The 25,309-nt window shown below is 39.4% G+C and overlaps 1 protein-coding gene across 3 annotated transcripts in view; it reads left to right on the top strand.

Moving 5' to 3' along the window:
- The window catches only part of LOC124070318 (protein turtle homolog B-like), a 119,085-nt gene that overhangs the window by 6,437 nt on the left and 87,339 nt on the right, over window positions 1-25,309 (top strand). For all 3 annotated transcript variants that reach the window (XM_046410122.1, XM_046410123.1, XM_046410121.1), the window contains exon 2: window positions 18,057-18,248. In XM_046410122.1, the coding sequence (XP_046266078.1) occupies window positions 18,057-18,248 (192 nt within the window). The remainder of the gene's footprint in view (window positions 1-18,056; window positions 18,249-25,309) is intronic.

Genomic DNA, 25,309 nt, shown 5'->3' with positions numbered 1-25,309 from the left:
TATACATCACTGCTGAAAGGACCCGAGAAGAATGTTTGGGTCCACTGGTGTAGTTCAGCATGGATTAAGACCCTATCTCTCTAGATGTATCTTGGCTCACATAAAGACAACAGCTCTGTTTTATATGAAACTTATTCCCTTCTAACTCCCTCACAGCTACTCCTCAGATCTGTGAGGGGCTACAATAGACTGCATTATTCTGATCGCAATGAAGTATTTGGCTTTGAGCAGCCCTTGCAGCAGAGCATTTGTGGAAGGTATTGCTTTCTGTTATTTGTTCTGACTATACTGTACCAGTGTCCCTCAGCTGACTCATCTTAAAGCTGTTCAGACAGTAATTGCTGTAGCGCTGCAGCAGTAAGAGTACACAGAATGAGAACATCATCAAAAAATTGCCATGTGGCATTGATGACTTAATGGTACTGTTCAGTTTACATTGGGTAGTATTAAAGCTTCTATTTTGCTTGCATTCCTTTGACTGGTATGGAATCAGATGGATGTTGATATTAATGAAAGTGCACAGAAAGATTCACAAATCTATGTTTTTGTTTTTAACTGGCTAATGCTAGTGTTAAATGTCATATCACTAATTTGGCAAGCATTCTTAAGACAACACATTTAATTGTGCGACACAATAAAGGTCACTACAGCAGTATAATAAGCACAAATATGACTGCTTGCAATATTCTTCAGCTCCAATTCCTTTTCCATGCACAGTTGGCATCAAATTGCAAGTTTTGCTTTAATTAAAGACTTTCCCCTCAGGGACAAATAAAGGAATTCTGATCTGATCTGAATTATAAATGACAGGTGACTGAGATAAGCTGAGTCCAGTTTTGTTTTGTTTTGAGGGTTTCGTTCAGCATATGATACACATGATGATAAACATATAGATGAGACAATATGCACGCTTTTCTCTGCAGTAAATAGATATTTAAGATATAAACTGGGGATTAGGTTTGCTCCTAACTTTACTCTTTGCAGTATCGCTTAGTGTTATTCTTGAAGGTGTGTTTTTGTGAGGTGAAATAATTTTCTTTTTCTCGATATTTTCTGAAGATTACAGGCCTCATTAGCACATTGTTCACAGTTGCGTGTTGCTTGCAGTTGGGCATATGGGTAGACAGATGTACACAGTAACGCTGTTCCCGATGGGCAGAGAAAGCGTCATTCTAATCACTGAGAAGGGAGGGACTGTGACGGACCCTGTTCGGTTGCATGCGACATTTTAATGATGCTTCTTCCTGGTCTTGTGGGCACATCTCAGTGTTCCAAGAGTTTGGGTCAAGAATTTGCTCTGATGTTACTGTGATGTGGCAGCTCTCATCCTGTTGAACAATCCTGATTCCTTGCAGCCATTGAACTATTGCATGGTAGCTCTGGGGTCTCTCATGAGGCTTGTCATTTGCTTCAGCCTTGTGACTTTACTATTATGACATTACAATAAAGTTTTGAAATGATCCAGACTTTGTTTATAGTCAGTGGTAATGCATCCAGCCTCCAGTTTGTATTTGCAGTCAGATTCAACCAAAGGTGTCCAAAGGAAAGCCTTCCATTGAACTGACAGTTTATTCCTGAGCTGCTCAGTGATCCCAGTGTCCACAGTGCACTCCTTTGTTATCGCTCACCCACTGCCATTTTTATAGACATGGACACATGAGCACTTGCACCGTCAGGCAGAGAAACAGGAGTGGATAATGTGTGTTCGGTTTACCAGATGCAGCAGTGTGCCTCATTTGCAGTTGGTCTTGTAAAGAAGTTCACATCACTGTCATGTGTAGTCTGTTCCCCTAAAATGAAGCTGATTTTGTGCAGGTTTTGAAAAGAGCATTACTAAAATACAAGATTCATACCCATACCATTTTCATTTGGAGGGTTTTTAGTGCATCAGTGTGGTTTTTGATAATGGTTTCCTGCTAACATACATCTTGGTTGCTGTCCTGTTCTGTGTAATTTCTCTGAATGCTGCACTCCACTCTCCCTCCCCTCTCCTCCCACCACCCCGAGCTGGCTGGCTTCCTCCCCTGTCTCATTTTACAGCCTGGCCTACTGATGCAGCACAGTCAGCTTCCTCCATACCGACTTCTCCAGATCCATTAAACATTCATTGGATAGGGCCATAAGATACCTCACCATGGCCTCTGTTGTGCTACAGTAAATTCAGCCCACGATCTGAGCTTCCTTAACCTTGTTAAAGCAAGCCCAGAGGCAAATTCTATAGGCAAAGTTGCATATGGGTTTGAGAGAAGCAGTAGAAAGTGCATGCAACAGTCAAACTGATTGATGATGTTGGTGTCTGGCCTTTGTGGCACAGTATGTGACACATGATCCCTTCACTGCTATGTGGCAACATTTTTGGATTGATGCAAGTTGCTGCAGATACCACGGAAAATGAATGTTGTTGTTATTTGTAATTTTGCCCGAAATATTAAGAGCAGCTTTTCATGTGAAAGGAGGTCTAAGAGAAAATGTCACATCTAATCACCAAATCCATCATATCACCACATTTAAATTCACACCTTTATATACCAAGTCTACTTATAATGAGCATCTGTTCATACTCTAGTTTGTTGACAAGAGCCAAACTGCTGTATGTTTGCTCACTGCTACAAGCAAACACTTTGGTGGTCAACTAGCAGTAGCTTTTTATGCTATTAAAGAATCAGACTGCCAGTTCAGTCTGCATATGTCTCTGGATGAAGCAGTGAGGGATTATTTTATGTAGAGCCTGATATATTGCTCATTTTGGCTGAGCAAAGTTAAATAGTTGCATATTGGTTTTGGTGTAAATGTTGTCCAACATGTGTTGATTTTTTTTTTACAGATTTTTTTTTAACAGTGTACTGTCATTTTGGACAATAAATTAAATATATATACATATATATATATATATATACACACACAGTGTATGTCAAGAATATTGGCCGATATATCTAAACTTTTTTTATATATACTCCTTAATATGGTATTGACATTGACCCAAAAGTTCAGGATGGCTTGGGCTCTAACTCTATGTTGCTCAACACTGGTTGGTGCCCATAGGTGCATATGTGACATTCAGTTCAATTCATTTCAGTTTATTTATTTGGCACCAATTGACCACAAAAGTTATCTCATAACACTTTCCAATTAGAGCAGGTCCAGACCAGACTCTTTAATTAAATTCTCGACATCACCTGTCTTTGAGCCTGACCCACTTTAAACTACTGATGAGAACACAGGTAAAAACAGAAACACAGATGTCTGTAATGTGAATAATAGATAAAAAGTATATGCAGTATCCCGTTACTCATGGTAAAAATTTAATTGAGAAGATTTTCAGGGCCTTTAAAGTATCTGTACTCTGTCGAAGACAAACAAAGAACTGTATGTGCAGTAGTTTCAGCTGTGTGCCCATAGCAGCATCTGTGACTTTCCATCACCCCTACAGGGTGAGGCAGATGGATCAGCCCGCTAGTCTGTATGGCTGGTTTTAAGGTGTCAAGTAACAACTTACTTAGCGTATTGCTGACATGAACTGTTCTTAATCTTTCCATCAAAAGGTCAGGTCACCGTTGTCCAGCTAAGAAACAATGCAGACACATGAGGCATCAGTGTAGTATACAGCAAATATCACTGAGCAGCTCGGACAGAATGTATAGGAACAAATATTTTGTGCTTCTGCATGTGAATACTATGAGAATGAAAACAGTAAGCTTTATGGAAAGGGGAACAGTATCTCTGTTCAGAGCAGGTAGAGTGCACTGTGGACATGAGGTGGGTAGGGAATAGCTGTCATGTCTAAATGGAGACATATTAGGGGAGCTGGCATTGTTTCTCCTCTGCCACCATGGAAAATGTGCTTACTGTGAAGGTTGGACGACAGCATTTTGCACACAATATGCAATTTGTGTCCTATGTATCTGCCATATATCTTACTGTATTATCACATCACAGCATGCTGTTGTTCAGTATTTGATACCGTTGTAATGCCTGCACTTTCTTCCTAAATGAGACATCCATTCATATGTAATTGTGAGTAAAACGGCAGGACAAACAAGAGTCACTTTGTTCCAAGACAAAATAAAGAATGAATAAAAAGAGGAAGTTAGATAATTATTTTATTATCTCCTTTCCTATTTAAATTTAGAGGATGCAGTGCTGTGGTTTCTTAGGTATTCCCGTCATCTGGTTTCCCATTATCAGTCCCTGGGAGAGCCGGTCTTCAGGATGGCACTTGTCTCCTCAGCCTTTTCCTGACTCAAATCTCAGTCGGACGTTTGTTTATTGATTGTGGTTGGAAAACACAAGTCAGGTTTGAGAAGACATTTGGTGACTAATTGGAGTGATAGCTCATATAACTTGAGATTTATTTCAAAGCAAGTGTTTCCTTCTGGTTTCTGCCAGATGTCAGCTGAAGGTCCTGGCTTGTTTGAATTTCTTGTTTGAAGGCTGTTCCTAAATTTTAGGTTGAAGGCGAGAAGTGTTGCAACTGTACCTGTGTCTGTTGGGATAATATCACAGCTAAGGGCTGTTGTTTGTTGGGGCGTTTACCATGTTGGGCAATATGAACGTTACACACACATTCAAATTTAAACCGTAATCCATTAAGTGTCGTTCTTACAAAGACATACGTCCTTGTGTATGGCTGCACATGATGGAATGCTGTTGCTATGCAGCACATTACCATAGAGATGTAACTTGGCCTCCTGCTGCCCTGTTAGCTTAACCTAGCCTAGCCTACCAGTTCAGTTTTGTAATTGCAGTCAACCTGACCTCCTGTCCTGTGTTATCAGTTATTTAATCAAGTTTATTTCTCAGGTGTAATCAGACAGGATAACTTCTGTACATCTTCTGAAGTAAAACACAATGGGGCTGTGGATCAGCGGTGTGAAAAATTGAGATGGATATATCTGTCTGAAGGGTCTCTCCATTGGTTTACAAAATAATTGAAAATATATATAAATGCATTTATTGGGGTGGGCACTGAAGACTAAAGAAAGATCAGTTTAATCATTTACCTGTGTATTTACATTAATTTGTATGTTGCTATTTATTGTGTAGCCATTATAGAACTGTCTAGGGTAAGTAGGATGATGAAAACTGCTTGTAGGTTCAGCAGCAAGGGATTTTTCTCCTGGAGATGCACACTGGCATGTAATTTTGATCAAAACATTTCCATTTTGTAGCACGTGTGACAATCAAAACTGTGACATGTACTTGTAGATATCTGTAAATATCTTATCTTAAATTATCTGTACCTGTAAATATCTTATGTGTTGCCAAGACACGAAAGAAGTAAGCAGAGCTACTTCCATGTGGAAGAATTGTGAGACGTCATCATGTCAGATTGCTTGACCTGAACTCTTATATTATATGATGATAAAATGTATGATATTTGTGTCTGTTGGAACCAAATGAATATTGACTGCTGTCATATTCTTCAACCTAGCTATATTCTCCAAGTATGAACCTGCTTACTGAAATTTGCCCTGCTTGAAGGCTACTCTGTGGAGCAGGAGAGTATTTCCACAATACTCCTTATTGTGCTTTAAGAACAAATCACCTGACATGGTGTAATTTTAGCGTATCTTTTGATTTTTTGCTGAGTCATAGGCTTGTTTCTTTTTGTTAGGTTTGCACAAGTCTGAGCCAGACTCAATGTAGAGACCCAGTGCAGAAGTCTCACCACATTCACCAGCACTACGTGTTGTGTTTAGACCTCCACAGATTCTTTATGTAGAAACTCGCAATTTTATGTGAAAAATCACGACTTTTTGGACAGACCTGTCCTTCCCTAATGCAGTGCTGTGGTACAACACGGTTTAACCTTCTACCTGAACAGTACCAAAAGGAAGCCAAACAGCTGTTTAGCACACCATTGTCTTTTCTTAACTTCATGTCAGATGGTTGGTTTTTACATTTTGCAAGAACTCACAGATTACATTGAAGAAAATCAGAAAGATGCCAAAACTAACAAGATGTTCTGAGTGCTAGGTGTGTGCATGGTGGTGTGTGTCTTGATAAAATGTGTTTGATCTGTTACAAAAACAATAGAGTCATATTGACAGTGACGCACTTGAAAGAAAGCATAAATTGCACCTTTGTGTGTCTTATCCGAGTCTGTTTTGAGTCTGGTGTCTTTGCCTTGATGCAAAACAACTTTTGACGAGTGAAACAAATATGACATTTCTACATTATTAGAAGGATTTTTTGGTTTTGAAAGCGAAAAGACTTCAACTCTGTTAAAATGCAGTGCACAGAGGCGTCCCTGAATGTTTTTATTAAACAGGGCTACACAAGGAGTGTTTTAAGAGAAATATAAGAAAAACTACCAATGTTATTAGTAGTGTAGTAGTAGTAGTAGTAGTGTTGACTGTAGATGTGTGTGTGTGTGTGTGTGTGTGTGTGTGTGTGTGTGTGTGTGTGTGTGTGTGTGTGCATGTGTGTGGTGAATGCCCTGCTGGTCCTACAGAAAATTTACTCTAATGATTTCTCCCAGAATGATGCTGGGGATCAGCAAAAGAAGCAGCACCTTGTGGTCCACAAAGACAATCCGGTCTGTTTCAGGAAGCACAGTAGACAAGGCATATTAATGAAGGAGAAATAAGTACTTACACATACTTAACTACACACTGAAATAATGTAGAAGGAGGCTGCTGAGGTAGGTTTCTATTCACATCTCCAGCCACTTGACTTTTTTTTGATAAACTTTCTACCTCACTTAATCTCTAACCTCTAACGTACTCATTGTAAACTGTTAGCTCCCTCAGTAGAAAGCTCTGCCGGAGTCTGCTGCTCACTGTCGGCTAACAGCTAACAGCTAACTCGCTCTCCTCCTGCTGATTCCCATCCAGATGTGCTGTGCCCTCTTGGTTTAACCAGCGCAACATTATTGGCTAGTACCTGCTGTAAGCTGTTTGTGACAATGGGAAAAGATGGACTGGTACTTTGGGAACATTTCACAATCCTTGTATTTTTCGTAAGCCTCATAAGCCAGTCACTGATAGAAACTGTAGTAACCGCGTGAGAAGACACACTCTGTGGTCAGCACTATGTTCAGTTCGTCATTTGTCAAGGGATAATATGTTCATCCCACACACATTTGCTGTAGCCTGATTGGTCAAGGATTGAGGACGCCTTTCAAGCTCTACAGTACGCTATGACATTTTAGGCTTTCACAGAGAAACTTGTGTGTTTATCTGATCGGCCTTTACATAGACCACTGATCAAATTATTATTTAGAATAAATACCAGCCTAATAACAGTGTGTGGTTGATCAGTCTGAGTACCGGATGACAGGATACCAGAGTCTTTAGAAATCCTGAAAGAGTGATTTTTCAATAACGTCAAAAATTAAACTGATACAGGGATTTGTATTGTAGTACAACATACCTCGTGTTATGCTGAGCTGCAGTTACAGAATAAAAGGGAAAGTTATCTGTCCTGTCAGGAACCCTCTTTGGAACAAAAGAAAATTGGCACAGCTAATATGCAGCTCAAAATCACCATTCAGTGGGTTGTTAAGGTGGTCATCTATTTTGTTAGAAATCTTGTTTTTTTTTTGTTTTTTTTATCACACAGAGGACAAAGCGGTTAGGAAGTGATTTTTATGTCTCTGATATGATTCACATGGTAATCAATGTGATTCTACTGATTTATTCAAATGTCACTGTGTGCCTTCGTATTTCTCATTAGTTTATTTTAAAAGCAAAACACTTTTGTCCATGTCAGTACAGTGACTCCATTTTCCAGTGATCTGATTGGTCAGCTGGCAGGTTGTTGACTTTTCCTGATCTGATCATCTGAACTGATCCTTCTCAGTAGTATGTTACCCCTGCAGCATAGGTTACCATGGTAATCTATCCTGGTTAAAACTAAGCCAGCTGAGTTAAACCCAAAGATAACACACTTATCTTTCTTATTCATACAGGCATAAGGAACCAGATAATAGAGACGCTATATTTTTTAATCAGCAAAGATGTCTTTATTGAAATAATACTCAATTTTCGCAACAAAGCCAACTGAGAGATAAGCCTGTAATTTTAAGATTTGGCTTTTAAATAACTAGTCAGAGAAGAGAGAAAGAGAAAAGGCTGGCATCAGTAATGTCTTTGAGCAGTCTGGAGCACACAGCAAACATAGAACTTGAATAAAATACAGCACAACAGGACAGTGTAGCAGGATTACATAGTTTAATAGTAATGCATTAAAATCACATATTTGTGAAATCTCAACATGTCAATAGCTCTTTTGTTAAAAAACCTGTGTATTTTGGGGACATGGCTGACAGTTGTGTTGCACAACAGCAGATGTTGTAGGGGTAGAGCAAAAAGGTGACCAAAAAGTGAATAAAATGACTCATGCTCATCGACTGATGGATCCATGTCATGAAAACAACCTTCACTTCATGAAAATAGTTTATAATTTGTGCATCAAGTGATACTTCTAAACTGTTTCTGAGCTGCATGTATTTCCAACACTCGTTCTGTGAGGTCAGGGGTGGAAGTAGAGATAGATAGACAAAAGGTGTTTACTATACCCTATGGAAGAATAATAACAGGTAGCTCTGGAGGGTAGTGCAAGTTGTGTTTCTGGTTCCTCTTGTTCACAATGGAGTCCTTCTACCAAGATGACATACAGCAGGGTTGTATTCAAACATACCTTTTCAAATGAAATATTTTGCTGTCTCTCAACTGTGAACTTAACAGTGAACTTAGTCTCGCCGGCTAAGAGCATCTGCAAGATGTTGCAGTTGTGAAGGTCAGTGTGTATTTATACCTGTGTTCTAAAAAATGTGCTGCTGTCGCTCACAAAGAATAGTGGGAGTGATTCAGTGTTATCATGACACACTTCCCAGTTTCTTAACAAGGAAAACAAGTGAGGCAGTCTGAAGCTTGTAATGTATGCTGACAGCTGGGCAGATGCAAAATGTCTGTGGACACCATTCCTGACAAGAATGCATCTCTACATAGTCAGCCCATTATGTGCTGCGATTATTCCTATTAGTTTTCTCTCTCATAAGATTCCAGGCTTCACTTGGAAGTGCTCCAACATTAGCTCTCAGAGTTTCTTTCGAGCGTTCTCACCATCCCATACGAATTGTACCAAGGGTGTAGATGTGCCAGAGTTTGGTTCAGTTGCGCCATGACAGGTGCTTTCACGCAGAACAGAAGACAGAACCTTTATCTGATCAGCAGCAAGAATACCAGTGAAAGCTAAACACAGTAACATCACTGTTTTTTAATGTGAAAGTTCAAAAGATGTTTTTAGAACTTTATAGGGTGTGCATTATGTATTATGGTAATAATACATAATTGTCTTTTTGTGTCTGTGGCTTGTTAAATAGAGGCTTGCAAATACTCACATTGTACAGAGACATATTAGTTTCATTTTAGTCTTTGTGAGCATTCCTGAACTTGAGTGTCTGCTGATCCAATCTCAGCCATCTGGCCTTAATTCCCCCCAGTCAACAGGAGGTAAGAGGCTCAAAAACACTTCTTTGTCCTCTCACAGACGCTCCATGTCAAAGTCTGAGACTCTTATTCTTGCAACAAGTTCCAAAGTGAAGGCGCCACTTTTCCAAAAAGAATTTTAAACACATCCTCTCCAGCAGTTTCCAGGACATGTGAATGATATGTCTTTCTAATACATTTTTGTATTCATTTATTCATATTTATTTTATTTGGATTTTGCTAATTCTATGTGCTCCTTGCATAACAGAGCTACATCATGGGTTCATATGCCAGAAAAAGAAAAATGGTGTGGAAATACCCACTAGATGAAAAGAAATAGTCAAATTACAGTAATGTGTAAATGCAGTGTATATGGAACAATATTTCAGTGAGACACCTTTTTAAATGTTAATGCAGAAGTTAAAGGAATTGAAGAGTGTCTGATTGAAACGCTCTTGCTGATGCATTATGCATTATTCACATCCGTAGTTAACACAATTCATTAATCTGAATGTAAACATACATTTGTTTACATTCAGTTTTTCTCACCAAAACTCTTGCGCGTCTGCATGCACACATAAAGATACTAACAAACAAAATACTCTTAAAAATACTGCTGTATAGCACTTATTACAACTCCAAAGTGGTCTAGCTGAGGGTGAATAACATACAATTAGATGAAGAATATGAGGTGCATTTGTTCAATATTTTGATCTGTCATTGACATGGAAGCTTTGGTGTAACATCAGGTAGAGCCCTGGCCAAAATAACAAACCGGCCAGCTGGGAGAAGAAATGAAGTCACAACAGCAAATAAACTGCCCCCGAAAAAGAAATCACATTAAAGTAAATTCTACACCTAATTTCCTGCCAACACAGAAGAACAGGAGAAAATATAATATGACAACAAGGACAACTATCCCCACTGATGTTAGTGGCTCCCAGTTAAAGGTAGTTGTTAAGATGCAGAAAAACAAGGTAACAGCAACGAAAAATAATTGAAACACCACAGCAAAAGCAGCTTTGATATATGGCCTTTTCAGTTCGGCCCTGCCTGTTTTAACCTATTCCTGACTGAACCATCCGATATATCGGAATTTCTGGCCAACACAAGGAGTGTCACAAGCGATGAGTTTCAATGGTAGGACATTTCTGGTGGGGGAAGGCAGCAAACAGAGGGGACCACAGGGTAGACCCAAAGGGCAGAGAGCCAAGGAGTTGCCTTTAAAAGAGCTGTCAGCAGCGATATCTGTTAGACAGAACTGCTTGCACAGGTGGTGTACAGGTTAAGGTGACTCATCAGCACATTTAAAGGCACAATATGTAGAAACTGGCCATCTGTCGCATTCATGCTCCAGACTAGGGGTGCTGCGGTACACTGGTAATGATAACCACGATATTTAAAAAATTAAATATTGATATCACTGCTGATGATACACATATGATAATACTGTGCAGAGTCCCATGCAGGCGTAGTCCTTGCTATGCAGTTACAGACTCTCTCTCTCCACTTCCCTTCACTTGCATTTTGAGTGTAATTAATTTTCCAAAAATGAATTTGATTGATAGCATCATTTTTTTCTTCATTTTTTTTAAAGATATTGCAATGATATTGTTATTGTGAATTCTTTAGGAAATGATAATGATGCAGTTAAAGTCTAATATTGTGGTAGCGGCCTACTTCCATCAAATTAGGGGCAGAGTGTCAGGGACCGTGAACTGAAGAAGAGGTGTGAAGCGAGTTATACTGTAGTATCTTGAGGGACGAAGTGGTATTATGAAACAAGATGGGCCGAGGCTAACTGGTTAGTATGCTAGCTTCAGCACAATATACAGATGTCTTCAACAGCACAGGTTTTTTTTAATTTAAACTGTTATATCTTCATGTTCTGCAGATATTTTTAGTTGATTGTGTGTAAATGGTTAGACTCTAACCATGATCTAATGGTTAGATCATGGCTTCTGATGGCAGCCTCTGCCGTCAGTGTGTAAATGTGTGAGTGGATGGGTGAATGCGACGGTAGTGTAAGGTGCTTTGAGTGGTCAGTGCGACCAGAAAAACTATATAAGTACAGTCCTTGTAGCATTTACAATTTGATTTATGAATGTTTTGAACAAGGATTTTTACAACTTTAAAGTGGCACCAGATGTTTGGTGGAACTGTTGGGATTACTTTTGAAGGCTCTACTGTATTTTCTCATCTGCACTTATTACTTTGGCTACTAGCCAGATCTTTAACACTTAAGTCTTAATTTCGTTCAGGAATTTGTCAGCCCACCGATTATAAGCACCAGACCTGAAATTTGTATTTAAAAGTTGTTGTCTGACAGAAACCAGACAGAGTCACCTTGACTGGTGGGTTTGGCTGTTTGCATGAACTAACAACAAATGGAAATTGCATCCAGGATTAAAGGCCTTTGAAAGTCAACCCTGTTGTCTCGCTGTCTGTTCGCAAATGTTTGCAGTTTTACCATATTTAAGGCTACCATGCACCAACATAACATATAGCTTTTGTTTGCTTTACCCCGCATGTGATGCAGGAGGGATTCAATGCCTCTGCACCCCAAAAAGATCTTTGAATTCCAAATGATGAGGGATGCTAGCTTGAGAGTAGGAGACTGGAATTAGGTCAAGTCTCCCACCCTTTGGTAGAGAATTAGTGTTTTAAACCACCCTGATATATCTGAGGGTTGTAGCGCACTGACAAACACAAATGAGCAGTGCAATTTCTCTAAGCTTTGAAGCAAACTGTTTTGATTTCTGTTTTTCTACCTAATTTAAACTCAGCCAGAGCTTCAAACACATCGGTTTTCACAATTTATTCTCACTCGCTGCTATCCCAAATGTATCCCTTCTTCCTGCAAGAGGTATTTGCACAATGACTGTAGTGTTGTTTACATGGTTTTGCACATTTTGCTTTATTGATCTAAAACTGTACTTGTCTTTGATCTCAGGGAAGAGAATAGAAGCTCTTTATGGCCTCTTCTAATGCTTTTAGGTTAGGAAACTATTTTGATGATGTATTTTTTTTTGTTTTTTCTTTGGGCTTAGAAATGCAGAGACTTTTTGTTGTGCTCATTCATCTCATTAGTACTCTGTGTAAAGATCCCACCACACATACAAAAACTTCTGACGTGTTATGACGTATAATGAGTATAACGGCCACATAAAACTTTAATAAATAGAAGAAAAACACATTTTTGAAGAGGGGGACTTTAAGCAACACTTAATGTATCATGTTGTGATATACAGTACCAGTGTGGATTGTATCCTATCTGCTGCCACTGCTATTTGAATGGTGAATGGTTTGACTGGTGACACACATGCAAATGGTGCATTATTTCAAATAAAGAAAATGCACCTTAGTTTCAACTAAAACGGTACCTTTATTTGCTATTTGACTTTTATAATGTGTGCCATGAAGGACTGCCTTTACAGCCACTGCATAACTTTGAGCCCCAAGATTTAAGCATCCAGATTTTGGTAACAGATGGTGATGCGTTTAGAGGCCAAATGACAGTATGAAAGAGGAAATGCTCTACAGTAGACATTCTCTGTGGATTAGTTTGCTTGTACTGTATGTGTACTAGTGAGCCGTGCTAGTTGCATGGCTCAAGTGATGGCATTTGTTGGTCAGTCCCACTGCTTTGGTCCAGACTGTTGGGATGGATCACTTTGAAATTTTGCACAGACATTCATGGTCTCCAAAGGATGAATCCCTCTGAATTTTGTGATTGTCTGACTGTTCTTCAAGCACCACCATAGCAAAAGCATCTGTGGTTTGGAGGGAAACTTTTTGTTTACACATTGATATTCTTCACCGCATGTATTGTAATCTCTTTGGTGATCCCTTGCATTTTCCCTAGCACGACCAAATACCTGCAAAACTAGTGACATTTGTGTCAGCCTCAGCTGTACTGTGTGATCAGTGCTAATTGTCAAATGTTATCGTTATAACCCACTAAACTAATATCAAACAAAGCAAATATAACTTTTCATCTCAAACTCAACCGCTGTTTGATATGCAATATTTGCAATTTGTGCTGTAAATTTCTGAACATCATAGCTTCTGCATAACTTTGAGCCCCAGGGTTTAAATCTCTAGATTTTAGCAACAGATGGTGATGGACTTTATAGGCAAAGTGCCAGTAAGGAAGAAATTAAATTTCTGCGAGCTAGACTGCGTTTATGCACAGGCCTGAACAAGCTTTTATTAACTGTCTCTGGTGCAAACAGGCTACTCCCTCATGTGTTGTGTTGAACAGGGAAAGCCCATGTGTGAGGAATGTAGTCCAAAGAAAAGTGTCGTTATGCCCCCGTTGCATTAGCTTAGTGGGCTCACACAGGCAACGTTATTAATGCCTTCATTATATTTTGAAAGGCTGCTGTTTTTGTTAGCACCATCGCAGAGTTCAACTGAGAAATAAGATACAAGAAGACTAAGTGCAGGTGCAAGAATAATAGGCTGTATGATAATGCACCGACCTTGCTATACTCATCAATAATTTATGTTGGATTGTGTAAAACTCATTTATTTTTCATTTTTTGTTGGCACTTAGCAGAGTGGGCCAGGATTGAGCTGAGAGTATAGTTGAGACAGGAATGAGGGAAGTTTCAGAACATTCAGTGTTTTGTGAGCGCTAACACGGGGCCTCAGCTGGAATAGTATGTTAGATTGTGTTGTGTTTGTGGTGGTGTGTCATACTTGTATTGTTTATTTATTGCATCTCACTGAATTTTCATGCACAATTGTGTTTGTTGCCTTGAATAAATATAGAAATGCAGTTTCCTGTCAGGCCTCAGTGTGAAAATAGGCCTAACTGTACTGTCGCATAGGATTATACTGGCACACATCTTCTGTTATTCTGTCACATAAGAGAGGAGAACAGTTTATCTTTGACATTCTTAGGACCAGGAAACAAATATCACTCTTAAACCACACAGAATTTGAGCACACAAATATCATATTTATATATTTTTTTTCTTACTAATGTGAGAATTAAGCTAAGATCAGAGCTTTTCTGTCAACCAACGATCATCCTAACTTTGCCCTACTTGTCACATCTCTGGCTGTCATTTGAGTGTATTTGCAATTTGCATTTGCTCTTTTGGTGTGACACTTAAAAAATCTAGAAGAGCAGCACAATAATAATTTTATTTCCATTCAAGTTAGCACAGGGCAACACGAGAAGTTAGCTGCTTGGCAGTGGAAGTCTCCTGCACACATGCTCTAGGGGCTGAACAATGTGGAACATCTGTTCAGTTTTTTATATCTGGGTAGTTGAACTTTTTTGCGTAACTTAGCAGCTTTCGTGGGAATGACCAGGGTCCTGCTTCTCATGCTGTATCCACATTGTTTGACCATTAGAAAGCCGCTTCCTGCCAGTAATGCCAGAAACACTGTACTGTGTTCATGGACCTCTAAAAATGGTTATTTAATGGCAGCAAATAACATTTTTGCATTGTCAAAGTGAATATGTTGAAAGTATTGCAAACAGTGTTGAGGCATGGCTATATGTTTGTTTTTCTCTATACCTTCCACAGGTGTTACCTGGCAACAATTACAAACCCGTCAAACATAAACTCCTGTTCTCTTCCACCTCGCTGACACTCTTGGTTCTGTGTGTGTGTGCGTGCGAGGAAGAGAGAGAGAGAGAGAGTGCACCTCAGTGGTTATACCTGTGATGGCGCCCTCCCCTGGGTCTTTGATTGTAAATGAGTTTAACCCTTATGGGTGGAGCAGAGGATGAGCACATCAGCTCTGTTTCTCCTCTCCATGTCTTCTTGCTCCCTCTCTGTCTCATGAGTTATAAACAGTGAAGTCATACCTTCCAACGGGCTTGTTTTTGTGTTATCTACCATGATGTCACCAGCAGCCAATCAACGCGCAGTGCTGCTTGAGGTAGAGTGGGTGTGAATGTGTGAGCAAGGGGATGGGCTGGGTTGGTGGGGGGTGGGCACCACTGGGAAAAGCACACTTGCTCAGTTATTATCTGGTTCTGCCAGCAAGCATGAGAACACACATGAACACACATCAAATCACAAATCCACAGGCTTTCTCTGATGCACTCAGCCTCTCACTGATGTAATGAACTCTGTATATGCTACACAGGGGTGCTGTATTCTGTATGGTGTGTGGCAGTTATAGGGCTGTGATGGTAATGACGTATCCCAAGACATTCCATGTTGTGCACTGTATTTTACAAGATGTTGTAAAACAAAGTTGTTATGTTGCAGTGTTGTAAAAAGTGTTAAAATAGTTAATGCGTGCTGTACCTGTAAAGCCTGGATTTGAGGAAACGCATCTCTCCTGATGTTTGTTGATTTGCATTAACCTTGAATATGCGAGTGTTTTTTTTATTCCATCAGTGAGACGTTCACATCACACATAATTATCAGATTAACATCATCTGGTTAGTGCAAAACCCTGACAATTATTTGTTTTTCACATTGACCTCAGTTCAAGGTAACTTTGGAGGCTTTTCTACAGCAGTCTTAATATGCATTTGAAAGCTTAAGCTGTCAAGTCAAGACGGATAACACAACAAGCACGTTCTGGTAATTGCAAAATGGAGGAACATCAAGTGTTGGGAGTGAAGTTGTTGTTGGCAACCATCAGGTTTTGTTTGAAAGACTTGTTCATGTTACGTTTTGTCAGTTTTGCTGACTTCCTTCCTCACTCTGACTCTCTCCTGGACCTTATAGTGACAGGTGACCAAATCAAACATATTGCTAGCTTGACTAAAATTACTCTGAAACTTTTGGGATAATGTAAGTACACAACTAAACAGAATTTATGTATTTAAGTTCAGTTGGAGTCCTTTTAGGCAGAATCGACTACATGTTGTGTAAGTTTGTCTTCCTCCTTCTCCCGGCACTTCTGGGTCACGTGTTATTGCATCGTCCCATTTTTTTTCCATACACGATCAGCATGGTATGTAATAACAACAGCATGATGCTGTCGTTGCATTTATGCTGCGTTTGCTGTGACAGAGAGTGATGACCACAGCGAGTGAAAGATTTGCAGTGGAGATGGCTTCATTGTATGTGTGTTACAGAAAAGAAGAAGCTTGATTCACGTTGTCTTCGCTCTCAACAATCTCCACAGGCATTGGAAAACACCACGTGACATCTCCCATTTATTGCCAATTCATGCCTTGCTTTGCTGCCACAGATATTTTGCAGATGTAATAGATGAAGTCCTTTTGGTTCACCTTGCTCTGTTTTTCCTATTGAGGGGTGTACAGGCAGTAGGCCATCATCTCTGTGCAGATGTTAGCTGCCTGCCTGGCTTCCTTACAGGCCACAGAGGAGCAAGCAGTGAGTACATCTGATTAGCCGTATCGACTGGTAAAATGCTACCACACCGGGTTTCCGCTCATAAAGCCAAGCTACATAGTAATTAGCCTGGGATCGATGTGGCCATTCAGCAGCTAGCCCACAGACACAGTTTCACTGGGACTGCTCCGCCGCTGAGCTAACAGAGTGAATTGTTTTGTGGAAGGTTAAAGGTCCAAGTGTTATTGACCATCAGGTGCACTACTGACGCATTGGCTCTGTTTTTGTCTGCCCTCTGTCACATGAATTAGATGATTCTGTTAGCATAAATCACATTCACGTGTCTGCACGTGTTGTTAATCCTGCTTTTTCCAACCCTTTGGCCTTGGCTCTGTATTGGATTTATAACTGGCTGTCTTTGGTGTCCTGAGTGATGGAACTGATGGCGCATGCTTGTGTTATCACACACAAACACTCAATGAAACACTGTTGCTTTCTGAAGACCCTCTTGCTACATTTCTTTTTAATCTGAACCATCTTGAATGTGTGCTCTGGCATTTGTGTTAAACTAGGGGAATCAGCTTACCCGTGTTGTTTACTTTATACTGACTGATGGCACAATAGGCTGAAGATTCGAGAAGTAAGCCTCATCACTGGCTCAAAAAATATAACACTTGACCTGAGCAGGTCTTTTTTTTCCCCTCAAATACTAGACATGCTTTGGAGTGTCCTTAAAGTGTCCTCTATCAACATTTTGAAAAATACTCCTGTTTCCTTTCCTGTCTTTTAAATGTGCATAAAGACTGGAAAGGAGACTGCTTGTATACTATAGCACCCCTCATGCTCACTAATTATAACTTTATACCTCATTTGTTTGATCTGTACAAAAATCAAAATGTAAAGCCAACAGTTTGCTGTCCTGGGATGAGTTGCACCAACCGGTCTTTACCAGTCTCCCTGCCAAGTCAATGTTAATTAAGTAGCTGTGTCACCATTCTCCGAATCCACAATTTGATTTGATTTTCACCACCAGGACATCAGTCAAGCTGTTGTTGTAAAATACGTCTATCTTTTTAAAGAAGAATCTTTACAAATCCAGATGTGTCAACAAAGGCATTGCTGTCAGTGCTGAAAAAAATGTTTAAATAAAAAATCAAATACTTTTGATTAAAGCACTTACTGTACTTGCTAATTAAAAATTAAATGGAATTGTGCAAAATACTGAAAAGCGATTGGACTTTTAAACATGGAATGTGGAAATATTGAAGAAGTGGTTTTATTTCTGTAAGCTGGGCCTTAAGTGTGTGGGCTCAGAGTGGCTAAGCTGTGAATGCTGTCACCCCAGGTGCCCACGGAGTGCGAGAGGAGCCCCAGTTTGTGACGGCACGTGCAGGAGAGAACGTCATCCTGGGATGCGACGTGTCCCACCCCTTGAATGGCCAGCCCTATGTGGTGGAGTGGTTCAAGTATGGAATGCCCATCCCCTTTTTCATCAACTTTCGCTTCTACCCTCCTCATGTGGACCCGGAATACGCTGGTAAGATGGTGAAAACAGTCACATTCAGGCTTAAACAGTGACCCAACGGCAGGTTGATAAACCACATTTCATTGACCCTCTCTGGTTAAAAATGTCAGGCCTGTTGACAACAAGCAGAACTGATGGCTGCAGATAACTGCAGTGGTCAAAAAGTGTGCTCTGTTGCACCTGTAATTACACTAAATAGTGATGTCACGGTGTACTTACATTCACTGGAGTACACCTCTGCATCACTGAAGTAAGAGGAAATTAAACCACTGGAGCTCAGTAAAAGGAACTCTTTTAGCTGGTTTTGTGGTTGCTCTTCCACTAAAAATGTGTTTTTCTTATCGTCACTTCAGTAAGATTTTTGATCTTCATCTTCAGTTCGCTAGAGGACGTCTTGCACATTCAAATAGGAACATTTCTCTGTGCTCACTTTAAATCTTTTAACACATGTAACATGCATGCAGCTGAAACAAATCAATAAAAATTAAAGCCTCCACTACCCAGACACTGAGAATAGAATTTACAGTGAAGCAGGAGACACTTTGTATGCAGTATTTCAGCTCTTGAAATGGAGATTCTTCCATGTTCAGAGATTTTTCAACTGAGTTTTGAACAAGAATTTTATGGGAAAACCCACAAAATTTTATTCTATATACATGTGTGTCTCTGTGTGTGTGTGTATACATGTATGTATTACATGTTATATACAGCAGCAACAACACAAATAGTAGTAGTAATAATAATAATGATTAGAAGAAGAGACAAAATTTTATAAAATACATATGGATTTTATTTACGATATTTGTCTTCGTGAAACTGCAGTATCAAACTTAGTGATTTACTGTTCATCCAGCATGATTTATGGAATCAGATTTTTGCCACTCTTGTAGTTGTTTTTTTTTCTTCCATTGTCTGATTTGTTTGTTTTCTTGGTTTAAACAAAGACATTAAATCATCATCACCTTCTTGACTGTGCTGTCTTTGATCAGCAGTGTGCTTACCAGTGCAGACTGTAATAAATATATTCACTAACTAGTTTGGACAGCTTTAATTAGATGACATTTTCTTTGGAGGCAGCAGCTCTTTCCATTTCAGACTATTTATGTGTTGTACTCAAGGTGAAATTTGCCAGGGAGGTGAGAGAGAGTTTTCCCTTACCTGCTTTTGATTTCCTTCCCTCTGATCATTAAATTTTGGAAATAATCCCCGCTTCCTGTACGAGTTTGATTCGAAGAGCTTTTATCATGCATTCATTCATGTCTTGAATGTGTGAGTTTCTGTGAGCTTCCACATTTGGGATAATATAAAGAGTTAAACTGTATTTCCCTTCTGAGCCTTATATAGAAATAACAATTTAATGGTCATGGGAGATAATACTGTTTTATTTTAAGTCTTGCCTTGATGTACGCTTCAAGAAATTAGTAGTGATAGCTGTCACATGCATACAGCTTCAGACAGACATGCAGATATCCACTTCAAAGTTCAATGACCACTGGAAAATAAAGGAATACAAAAGTTTGCACAAATGTTTCAGTGGTGGTAGCTTATACCACCACTGAAACATAATAATAAGCTGCATGTTGTTGTACCTTTCATTAACACAAAGCCACCTGACAGCAAAGACAAAGCGAGGCTTATGAAAAACATGAAAACACACACACAGTGGCTCCCTTAAGTATAATTTATTAGCACATCCCCAAGTGGCGTTTTGAGTTCACGCTTGTCTTCAGATTTAGTTATTAACAGAGAGTTCCTCTAAATACAGACACGCTGGTCATATGATGGTCACATGGTGATATACATGCAAAACCCAAACATAACAATAAATTAAATACAACTACAAGTAAAAGAGCATATAGATACATACAGTACATGTAAATATAGATCAGCTCCTTACAGTACAAATGAATAACTTGAAGCCAGGTTCATAATGCTTTGATCTATTCACCTCTATATTATAAGCAGGATGTCCCTATAATACAAATTATGAGGAATGTGAATTTTTAATATCTGGCCCATGCAGATAAGAACAATACATATAGCTAGAATAAATCAAAAACACAGCTCATAGTGATACATCATGATGTCTTCTGCATCAGTGCATAAAAATCATCCACCGTCATCATGGTGACGGTCTAAAGTGTCCAATATTGTAATAATGGCACGTCCAAGTCCATAGAGTCTCTCGTATAATCCCACACAAATCATCACTAGAATGGTATGACATTAAAATCCACATTCAGAACCCTCGGCGCAAAGGTATTCAGTGTAGATATCCAAAATAGTTTTCTGCTCAGGAGCAAAGAGTCAGTGTCACCCTTCTGCGAGGGCTTTTAATAGCCTCAGTGCTGATATATCTGAGAGTGGATGTGCTGTGTTGGCCTTTAGCAAAGTGGGTGGCTACTGGACCAGATGCATCAAGATTACTAAATGGCACTCCTGTGTTCAGTGATCCTGGTTTTAAGGATTTCTCGATACGTGGAGATCTCAGGGACATTTCAGCATATATATTACATTTTTCACTTTACAACATGTGATGTAATCTGTAATCTTCTTGGATACATGACACAGATATGTTTATTGAAGCATCCTTTCAGTGAAGGGTCTGTGTCTAAAATGTACCCAATGTTTTCTTAGAATCTCCTTAATATCCCTTCCAACCAGTGAGTCAGTATACTGGTGTCATTCTTCTCCTTTTTTCTGAAGCTGTTCTTGAGATCAGCTGATTTCTTCTACAAAAATCCTCATCAGAACTGCAAACCTGCCTGATACAGTTGAATTGTGAAATAATGAGACTCTTTTCGAGATTTCCCATGTAATAATGTTAATAATGCCATGCTTTGGACTATTTCTTCCTCTCTGCCATTCCTACTTCTTCTACAAGTTTCCAACAATGTGGATGCATGAGTTTGACATCGTAGTCTTGCAATATGCCATTATTAAGAAAAACATATTGACATTTGCTTGACTTGGAGGTGTATTTTTTGTATTTTTTGATGGATAGGAGTATTTTGTCATGCATCAATCTTGACTTGCATTTGTGTCTAGCCACAGCATGGACGCCAGGGTCAGTCAGGAATGAGGTACTCTACCTGTGCACTGTGTGGACCTATGATTAGTGTCATTTTCTTATTGCTGTTTAGTGGAGGAAAATTCTCACAAGCATTCATTTTGGCTAACCTCATAGCTTCATTCACAGAACTTCCTATCTTTTAGTAAGGACCTAAACCTTTGAAGACCAGTGCCAATCATTTTCTTCAACTTTTACCCGTTAGTCCATGAAATATTCATTTAATAGCTGTGATTTGCTCTCACAGGTAGTTCTTTTGTGTCTCATTGTTTCAAATACAACATTATCCACAAGTTCCAATTACCTGAACCTACAAAAATTAAATATTTTTTGGTAACAGTGTGCCAGAGGATCATCCTAATTAGAAACACCATCACCATGGCAGACACTAATCTCCACATCTGTTTGAAAGGCAGCTTATTGATTGACCACCGTCTGCATCGGATACAGGAAAAGGTTTCTTTTTGAAGCATCCTTTATATTCCACCTGCCTGCTACAGCAGGAAAAAAATAGTCAAACAGAGTAGAGGTTAGTGGCAAAAATGTAGAAGCTCTGTATAATCTTTCTGCATCCTCACACGCTTTGTCTTCATTGATTAGATCACTGAGCGCAAATATCTGACAGGAAAGCCTCCTGAGTTATAGAGCTTAAGGTTGAAGTTACAGAATCCTGACTGCAGCACAAAGAGCAACAGCATATATAACCCAAAAGTCCCTTAACACTGCAAAAATCACACCCTCAAAGGTCCACTGTGTGGAATTTAGTAGCATCTAGCATTGAGTTGCAGATCAACCAAGTGAAGCAACTCCATGTCCAACTGAAGTCCATAGTAGATTCGGAAACACAAACACAAAGACTGCAAAACTGAGGAACTTTCACCATAGCTACACTAGAAAATGAGATAAACCGCACAATGTATGAAATGTTTAATTGATGTATCTCACCCACTGACATAACAGATGTGGCTTTCTGTACTTAAACATCCTATTGCTCATCATTTGTAACATTTTCTACTTACGCATAACAAATCTTTTCAATTCTACACACACTGCGCACAGCAGTCGGTGACATTTGTCATTTTAACTGGTGTGACGACATGCCAGGTTAAAAATGCTGCCGATTCAGGCTCAAACAAGCTTGCTGATGACACTTAATTTTCTGATAAAAATCGGAAACAGCATCAAAAAGAAACGCACTTCTGGAACCAACTCACCAGTTCATTGAAAGACCACAACCAACATTTGAGGTTTCAGTTTTGCTGGATGGTATTAAATGGTAAATGGATTGCATTTATATAATGCTTTTCTGCCTTGCACAAGGAAAGTGCTTTGCTATGTTGCTACCCCGCAGTGCACTGGTCCCATCAAAAGCACTTGGGTTCATGGTTCACATGTGGATAGTGGAGATGGGAATGGAACCAAGCAACTTGTGATTAATGGATGAGCTACTGTATCTCCTGAACCACAGCCAAATTAAAGATTTGAAATGGTGATATAAAGTAACTGCTGTTATTAAACATCAATTTGAGTGGTTTTGAGGAGCAATGCACAGTAATTCCACTTGCTTGGTCTGTGTTGTTTTAAAAGCCCTCTTGTTTTCATAACTTGGTACATTTTACATTTTCAGTCCTAAGACATCCATCACTGGCCTTAGCCTTTAGCGAGTCATCAACTCATCCCTTTGTTTCAAAGTGAAACACTGAAATATCATTGCTCTATAAGCTCCATAGTCTGATGTGCTCGAACGCCACCCCCTCAACCCCCACCCTGCTTCAATGTGACCATAATGCATCATGGAATGAAGTCACAGGTCAAGTCAGACCGGTGGAGAAACATAGAGGCTTACATTGTGCCCACTTTAGATGGGGTTGATGTCAAAGGGTAATGAGTGGAGCCAACCACAGGGCCACTGTTTTCCAGACACTCGTCTGCCCTTGGTCTCAAACAAGCCCTTGTCGTAGTCTTTTATAGAGAGGAAGTGGGACAAACATCCGTGAAAGTTAAAGAGGCAGAGCAAATACAAAACATTTCCATGAGAAAGTAGAGAGAGGAGGAGATGGACATTAAGTGATAGCCATGCAGGAAGAAAGCAATATAAATTGAAGATGAAATTGGAAATGGGGTGACAGGAAAAAAAAAATAGCAGGATGTGGCCCTAGATTGCATTGTGAATGCTGCCTATCGTCATGGAACATCTCCAAGCTGGTCCAGAATAATGGTGACATTTTAAAATGACTTGCCCCAGAAGACATTTCTTGAAGCTAATAAAGCTGCTTTGCCCTTCCTCTGTTAAAGTTATGCAGAGTAGTTGGGGCTCAGATTTAAATTTGGCTAGCTTAGTTGAAAACTAATGGACATTCTTGGACAATTAAGTAGGACGTATATGAGAATATACTATATGAAAATCTGTGCAGACTACAGTATATCAGTGGCGTTCCCTTTGATGAATGCCATCGCATTGGTAACACTGGTAAGCCAGCAGCACCGAAAGCAATCTCACGTGAAGCCTCATATTCCCCCAAGGGTGGTCCTTTTATGTTATCACAGTTAACGCCAGTCATGAGGAGTGGAGATCTGTGACAGACTGCCATGTGTTGACTGCAGGAAGCTGTTAAAAGACACAAGAAGTGGGGCTGACTGACTGAAATGAGCAAGAGTGGAGGAACAGCTGGACTTATGTAAACATATGTCTTGCTGACTGCTGCTTCTGCTGCCTTAGGGATGCTGTTCTTTTCACTTTTAAAATTACTGCATGGACACAGTTCAGGATGGGAAGTTATACACTGTGTTATCCAACTTAAATTAAACAGAGAGTTAAGAGAATTATGATCTCTTATGAAATCTACATGCTCATCTGTTACAGGCAGTAGATTAGATTTTTTTTTAATTGATTCTTTAACACTAACCAATATATCTTCTAGGTTTTAAAGCTTACGCATAATGATGTATGTAACAGAACATTGTTATATTTATATGTATGGTGTATGTAGTGACACAGTGCATATAAAATACAAAGAGATGCTCTGCATGCTTTGGCATAATTAAAAATATTTCTGTTCTGTGCTGGGTGGCACCTGTTCTGGATAACAATCACAAATAACTTCACCACCTTTAATAAATAACATGGCTGTGTTCATTTTGCCTGGTTGATCCATGACATTTTGATCAATGATTAGTGACAAAAGTGAATACCAAAAACATTGTGCCCTCACCTCAGCAACAGTTTTCAAAGGTCTACCATCATTATTTCCGTGATCATCACCAACATCATCATTTCCAATTCCACAGCTAATGTAACCACAGCTGTGTCTTCATTTATCTCATCCATACCACCACAGTCATTTTGGCATCATTATGGTTGTTTCCTATATATTGACTAGTTACCTGCACAGAACTTGCTGTGTGCTTCTTGCCAATATTTTCATTTTTTTGGCTAGCAGTGGAGCTTGCAGCAAGACACTTGCCAGACATGGATGGCTGAGTTCCTGGGAGTGAGAAGAAGCTTATGAACGGAATACATGAGTCAGTGTTTCTGTTATCTGGTTCACTGGTTCTTAAATCTTGGCTGTTAGCCTTTTCTTGTCACCATCCACTACCTATCGACCTCTAGTTGTACAGTCTTTAAGTGAAATCCCTTTCTCTTCTCTCATTTCAGTCACATGTACAAAAAGCTCTCATGTATCTTGACATGTTAGATTGAATAGGGACGTATTCCTTGCAAGAAGAAGTAGCCGGATGCTGTTTGAACTGATTAATTACTGTTGTGGGGTTTTGCTTTCCTTAATTTTCACAGTAGAGAAGATTGCTTTTGACTTCCATGAAGTTTACTCACAATGGGCTTTGTGTGTAATAATTACATAATCGCTGCTGAAAGCAGTTGTTGAAGAACAAATACAAAACAAGGCCATAGAAAGCGTGGAGTGTTATTTTAAATGCTACCAAAGTATTTTAGTGAGTCCCATCTCAGTTAATAGCTCTTCCTTAACTGTAAAATTTGCCTAAA

The sequence above is a fragment of the Scatophagus argus genome, chromosome 14 (genome assembly GCF_020382885.2).
Source record: "Scatophagus argus isolate fScaArg1 chromosome 14, fScaArg1.pri, whole genome shotgun sequence".
NCBI lineage: Eukaryota > Metazoa > Chordata > Actinopteri > Scatophagidae > Scatophagus > Scatophagus argus.
Note: the sequence above shows the minus strand (reverse complement) of the source record. Positions and strands in the feature narration are given on the sequence as shown.